Source organism: Emiliania huxleyi (genome assembly GCF_000372725.1).
Source record: "Emiliania huxleyi CCMP1516 unplaced genomic scaffold EMIHUscaffold_455, whole genome shotgun sequence".
NCBI classification, from domain to species: Eukaryota; Haptophyta; order Isochrysidales; family Noelaerhabdaceae; genus Emiliania; species Emiliania huxleyi.
This window is the reverse complement of record NW_005198573.1, coordinates 67,543-73,862: the sequence shown is the minus strand read 5'-3', so window position 1 is coordinate 73,862 and position 6,320 is coordinate 67,543. Positions and strand designations below refer to the sequence as shown.

Here is a 6,320-nt window from a genome sequence, read left to right as displayed (position 1 = left end):
CCACCCTCTTTTCGCGCCATTTTGCAATCTCCAGTCGGCCACACGATTCTCGAGGCGCCTTTGGCGCGAAGTCAACATCTCCGTCTCCGGCCTGAGATCTCGAGGTGCCGATGGCGGCAGCTCAAGATCTCTATCTTCAGTTAAAGATCTCTGAGTTTTGTGAGAGATGCTGTGTGTGGAAGATCTCTGATCGGCATCTACGATCTCCACTCAACAAATCTACTGGTGTCCCGCAGAGATCTCGATGTATGCTAGCTCTACACGCCTAAAACACATAATGCTCTTCGTCCGATCTCGTCTGATGAATACGTAGTGTCTCTCTCTCTCTTCTTCTCTCTGTCTGTGGCTGTATTCGTGTCCAGGATTCCTACTTGTGCACATTCCCCCCTTATGTGTGTCACGTAGGCTGAGACTGTGGACCGCCACCGGCCAGCGCCTCGAGCCGCCGCGCAAGCGGCCCGTGGTCACACTCCCGCGCGGCTTGAAGCGGCGTGCGGCCGTCCAGACTGAGCACGCGCACCGTGTCGCACGCGGCGGTGATGAGCGCCCGCGCGGCGTTCTCGCACCCTCGTTCGCAAGCGACGTGCAGCGCCGTCTTCCCGTCCGACGGGGCCCGCGGGTCTGCGCCGGCAGCAAGCAGCAGCGCTACGCCCGCGGCGTTGTCGCGCGACGCGCATTCCGAGAGCGCGGGCCCGAGTGCACTGCGTGGGCAGTAGCACGAAGACAGCAAGTGGCGCAGCGCCGTGTCGTCGTCCGCGACGGCAGCCGCCTCTCGCAGCGCACGAGTAGCGAGCGCCGCGTCTGCAGGTGACGGCACCTTGTCGTCGCTGACGCAGCGCGCCACTGAGAGGGCGTAGGTGCCGTCGGCCGGAATGGTCTCGTCGGGATCAGACGGTGGCTGCCGTGCAAAGTTCTTGCCGCTCTCAAAGTCGCACTCGAACTGCAGATTGGCCGCGACTGCGTGCTCCGGGAGCACCTCCTGCCAAAAGAGCTGAGGACGGAAGGTGAGCTTCCGGCCAGAGAGCCCGCCGACGCTCCGGCCGAGCAGAACGGAGGAGGGCATATATGAGGCGAGGTGGGCGCCAACGTCAGACTGCCCGCGGCCCCAGTGCGCGGCCCGTCAGTCGAGGCTACCGACTGCACTCCAAGTGCTCCAAGTCAGTCCGAGCAAAAGAATTCTTAGGCCGCTCTCACAGCACAAAAATACGACGGCTAGCGCACCACACCCCTCTTCTTAAAATCCCTGTGTGTGGGCGGCGTGCCGTCCTCCCATCCCTCCCTTGGATTGTCTGTTTTCTTTCTTTCTTTCTAGCACAAAAATACAGCAAAGAACGATAGAGAGGCCGCGGATGCGGGCGCGACTCGCCGACCAGGGAGAGCCGGCTCGACCTCCCTGGGAGGGGTGGCGACACGATCCAATGCCGCCGTCGACGCTCTCGGAGGCTGCGGTACCAGTCGAAGGCGAAGCGGACTCGAGGCCACAGCCGAGGAAGAGGCATCAAAAACGACTACAGAGGCAGTCTGGTAACGCCCGGAAGGCGAGCAAGGGACCGGGACGAGCCGAGGGCTCGCCCTGACGGGCGAAGGAAGGGACTCTGGGACCGGAGTCGGGCGGGCGCACATACTCGATAGCGGTCCCGCCGTAGCTCGCGCATAGAAGCAGCAAGCTAGGCAGGGGCCGCATCGCGTTCGCTGTATACGTTTTACCCAAAACCGGAACCAAAACACGAATCTCCAATCCAAGAAGGGATGAAATCCCTTATGGATATAATCGCCAGATTATCTCAGGAACATAGTGTGAATGCCCGGGAACAGCCCCTCCTGGCCCGAGTGCGGGGCGCGAGAGGGACAAACAAATTCAGAGGGCATGAAAGTCGTCAAGCTGCTTGATCAGGCCAGTAAAGATGGCCCGCGAGGCAGCCTTCGTGAGCAGGTCGGCGAGCATCACGACGCCGGGGAGGTGTTCGACAGAGATAACGCCAAACCAAAACACGAATCTCCACTCCAAGAAGGGATGAAATCCCTTATGGATATAATCGCCAGATTATCTCAGGAACATAGTGTGAATGCCCGGGAACAGCACATGAGGCGTATCCGTGTAGGTGTACGTGCGTGGAGTACAGTGTTGTGTGTCCGTTAGCTCCGAGTAGAGGGGGCGTTCTGCAGTTAAGGGGAAACCCGGTACACGGAACTAACCGTACAACCCTCGGAGAGCACCCGTGTTTACTTTATTACGGCCCTTTCCCTGCGAACGCGCACCCCCCTAGGCGCTAGGGGTCAGGGCTCTCTAGCCCGTAGCCCGATCCCGATCATCCGGCCCGCTGGGTGCGCTTCTTAGCTCCCCGGCCCTGCTGCCTGGATGTGAGGCTGATGACTGCACTCCCGAAGTATACTCCAAAAGATGTCTTTCAAAGGGACGATCCATTTGAAGATGAGCATGCACATGACATGTTTTGTGCATGTCCGTCGGGGCCGCCCCCCGGCCCCCGCCGGCGCGGGATCGCGGCCCAACCACGTGGCGCAAGCAGGCAGACCGCACAATGGAGTCGTGGCTCGATGGGAGTTGTTTGTGTCTGCAGCACTCAAACGGCCGCTCATCATAAACCAAAGCAGAAACGCGGCGCAACGGGCCCGGAGCCGCGAGCGCGAGGGACTCTCTCCGGCTCAGCGGTACTCCGAGAAGTTGGCGTGGCCGGTCGCCTGGGCATGCTCCACCGCCTCCGCCTGCCCCTTTAGCCCGCGCTGGCAGACGAGGCAGCGCAGCGTGAAGGAGGCGGTGTCGGTGAATGTGCGGTTGCGGCGCGCCTCCGCCGCGACCAGCTTGACCTGCTCGAGCGCGCGCGCGTCGTCCGGCCGGAAGAGGGTCACGTCGAGCTCCTCCGGCGCGCCGTCGAAGAGCGTCCGCACGAGGAGGTCGTAGTGGATGCCGTCGTACCTGCTCGCAGCCCCGGCCAGTGAGAGCAACCTCGCGCCGGCGGGCGGCGGCCCGCGAGCCCGCGTCCGCACAGCAGCATTGCGCGCTGCGCGTGGCCCGCCCCTTGTCCAAAGCAGTCGACGCGCCCGCTCATCACGTCGATCGCGCACAGCTCGGTCGCATAGTGCCGGCTGAGGATGTCGAGCTCCGTCGCGCCGCCCCAGTGCTCCGCGTCCAGGATCCACGCCGCGTACTCGTCGGGCGGCCGGCCAAGCATCACCTCGCTGTAGCGGTCGTCCCCCGCCGCGCTCCCGTCCCGCACCGCCGCCGCGACCAGCTCTCGCAGCTGCGGCGCCTTGGCCTGCGCCGACGCGGCGCCGCCCTCGAGCGCGTAGGCGAGGGCGGCAAAGAGGCACGAGTTGTTTGCCGGGATCACGCGGCGGACCACCGCGTCCTCGCCGTCGGCGGGCGGGGCAGGGGCCGCCACGGCCGCCGCCGGAGCGGCGGGAGCGCCGACTTCGCCACGCGAGAGCGCGAGGGCGAGGGCGAGCTCCGGGTCGTCGTCGCTCGGCGGCGGCGCTGGTGCTGGTGCTACTGGCGCTGGCGCCGGCGTCGAAGCCAATGCAGGCGGCGCCGTGGCAGGCGGCGCCGTGGCAGGCGGCGCCGTGGCAGGCGGCGCCGTGGCAGGCGGTGCCGTGGCAGGCGGTGCCGTGGCAGGCGGTGCCGTGGCAGGCGGTGCCGTGGCAGGCGGTGCCGTTGTAGGTGGTGCCGTTGTAGCTGGCTTGACGGTTAGCGTGTCTCCGGTCTGCACCAGCGCGCTGAGCGGGCGCGTGTCGGCTTCGTCCAGCTTCAGCTCTGCCGGCGGGAAGCCGGCGAGAATCACAATATTGCCGTTCTCGCTTTGTGCGACCTGTGACGCCTCTGCGAGGAGGGCTGCGGCGGTGGCAGAGCTCTCAAACGCGACGTTCTTGAGACCGCCAGGTCCGCGCAGACGCAGCCTTATCATCCGGCAACCGCAGTGCTTTGACTGAGGTCGTCACTCCTGACGATCAGGGTAGATGGTGTCCAACGGCGCCAGTGTGCGCGGCTCAAGCGGTGACAAAAGACTCACGGAAGCGGAGAGCCGACCCGCTGTGAACAATCACACGCCAGCACACAGCGCCAGGGGAGGTATTTTCTTCTCAATAACAAGGCTGTGAACCTCGACGGGCCCAGCTGCTCGGAATACCTCCCGTCGCCATGTGCGCTGGTCTGTGAGACTGTGAGAGGCACACCGAGCAGCGAGGAGTGGCTGCGGCAATAGCAGACAGGGCTAAGCCTATGAAAAACGCAGTCCTTGGGCAGCTCGCCCGTGAGCGCGAGGCACGCCGGCCAAAGCGAGAAAGAGAGGCAAGCTGCAGCACTCCGCCGGAAGTTGCAGCGTCGGGTGCCGTCCATCCTCCGCTCGCCACGCCGCCGCCGCCGCAGCTTGCGCTTCGCCGTGGCATTGACTGCATGGCGCGGCGCCTCAACATGGTCCATGGCGGCTGGTGCGAAGAGCAGCACCTCGACGACCTCGTTCGATTCTTCAGCCATTCGGTGGAATGGAAGAATTGCGAGCACGATTCTTCGCGCGGCCGGAAGATGGCCTGGACCGGCTTTGGTCAGCCCGACGGGGCTGCGCTGCTTGCAGTCGACCAGCTCGAGTGGAAGTATGCGCTACGCCACGGTGGCTTGAGAGGCACCATCACAGTTGTGTGCAAGATCTTTGAGCTTCTTCAGTCGCTCCACCCGGGCGACGCCATCCTTCCCATCCTCGTCAACTGCTGCCGGTACGAAGGCGAGCAGCGGTGCCTGCGCCACCCTCACAACTGCCGGCAGGTCACGCTGTCGCTCGGTGCGCCGCGCACCTTTTCCGTCTCCGGTGCGGGCCTGCCGCTCCACGAAGGCGGCAACCGCTACGACGTGCTGCTCCAGAACGGCGACGCGATGATCCTCGACGGGCAGCAGCACGAGGTTTATCCCGACCAGGAGGGCGGCGGAGTGCGCTTCTCGGTGAACTTGTTCTACGGCACCGCCGACGACCAGCGCACCAACCGGCGTGGCCGCTCTACGCTCTCCATCCAGCCGCGCGACGTCATCGAGAGAGGGTGGCACCCTTGGGCCTGTCCGCGCTGCGGCTGGCATCACGAGGGGTGTAATGGACAGCCGGCGTGGAAGTGCTGCCTGAACACGCAGCTGGACGACCCGTCTTGGAACCGCGGTGGGGGGATTGTGCGATAGAGAGAGTTTGTGGGCGGAGCGCGACCGGAGAGGGACGTCGTCGCACGCTGTGTCGAGACTAAACCAAGATAATCGAAGCCGGCGGCGGCGCATAGATAGCGGCTTGATAGCGGTTACCAGCGCGCCGCGGAACGAGAGCCCTAGCGAGAGCCCGTCATCAGAGAGACGAGCCGTGTGCGGTTCCCGGTTCGCCTCTCGAGGCCCCGTCTCGCCCAGGCCGCCTCAGCCGAGGGGCGAGAGCTCGGACGATCCGAGAGAGCAAGCGTCCGAGAGAGCGACCCACGTGCGAGAGACCGAAGGCGAAGCGCGCGCAATGCGCGAGATCGGATCTACGCGGGCGCGGTAGAGCGCGGCAACCGCTCTCTCTCTCCTTGCGCGGAGTCCGACGATAGGCAATAGCTCGCGCCGACGCACACCGCGGTCGCACACATCCACTCTCTCTGTCTCATACTCAATCAATACGGTAAAAACCTGGCCGCGGCCCTCGCCCCGTCACGGTGCCAGGGCGTGGCGGACTCCGAGGTGTCACTCCTCGCTGGAAGCCCCCCGCAGCAGCTCGAACTGGAGCGTGACCCCGTCCACCGAGTAGCGCGTCACCAGCGTGAGCAGCTCGCCCTCCTGCACCACGAAGGGCACCGGCTTGGCGCCGTCCACCGAGGTGTCCTCGATGAGCTGCAGGCCCTGCCCCCACTGCATGTCGCGCGGGAAGTTGCCCAGCGTCGCGTCGGGGTGCGTCGCCATGCAGAGCGCGTCCGCCTCGCCCGCGTACACCTCCCACGACGCCATCACCGCGTGCACCGTCCCCGCGCGCGTCGCCCGCAGGGTCGTCCGGCTCTCGCCGCCCCACACACCAACCTCGTCTGCGGAGAAGTCGATCGCGAGCACGGGCGTGCGGGGCGCGAGCTCGGTGTAGGCGGCGGAGGAGAAGCGGAAGCCGTACTGCTTCGTGAAGACCATCGAGGTCGTGTCCTGCAGCGAGTTGAAGTAGTCGAGCGAGATGCCTTGCCCTCATCATGGACGTTGGCTAGTCGGCCCACCGCTCAGGGCTAGTGGGGAAGGGTTCTTTGTCCTTCTCACCTAATCTCTCCTGGTATCTTTCTAATTTTTGGTAAATCCTTCCCCGTTTCTTTTCTCTCCTCAGACT

General features: G+C 64.7%; 3 protein-coding genes across 3 annotated transcripts in view; all 3 read right to left on the bottom strand.

Moving 5' to 3' along the window:
- Positions 1-251: 251 nt before the first annotated feature.
- EMIHUDRAFT_445477 (hypothetical protein) lies at positions 252-1,145 on the bottom strand. Its single transcript, XM_005768514.1, has one exon. It carries the CDS (start codon positions 1,061-1,063, stop codon positions 398-400), a length of 666 nt encoding a protein of 221 aa, XP_005768571.1. The 5' UTR covers positions 1,064-1,145; the 3' UTR covers positions 252-397.
- A 1,519-nt stretch (positions 1,146-2,664) lies between these two features.
- Positions 2,665-3,920, bottom strand: EMIHUDRAFT_119132 (hypothetical protein; the record flags this gene model as incomplete). Its single annotated transcript, XM_005768513.1, has 2 exons — positions 2,665-2,935; positions 3,007-3,920. 2 exons carry the CDS (start codon positions 3,918-3,920, stop codon positions 2,665-2,667), a joined length of 1,185 nt encoding a protein of 394 aa, XP_005768570.1.
- Positions 3,921-5,701: 1,781 nt separating this feature from the next.
- EMIHUDRAFT_76098 (hypothetical protein) overlaps positions 5,702-6,320 on the bottom strand; it is a gene marked incomplete at both ends in the record, with an annotated part of 1,319 nt that continues 700 nt past the window's right edge. Inside the window, 2 exon segments of the mRNA XM_005768512.1 lie at positions 5,702-6,183; positions 6,196-6,253. Coding sequence (XP_005768569.1) covers positions 5,702-6,183; positions 6,196-6,253 — 540 coding nt within the window.

Bases quoted from the DNA above. Each gene is read 5' to 3' on its own strand.
- EMIHUDRAFT_445477 (XM_005768514.1), bottom strand. From the start codon at position 1,063: ATGCCCTCCTCCGTTCTGCTCGGCCGGAGCGTCGGCGGGCTCTCTGGC.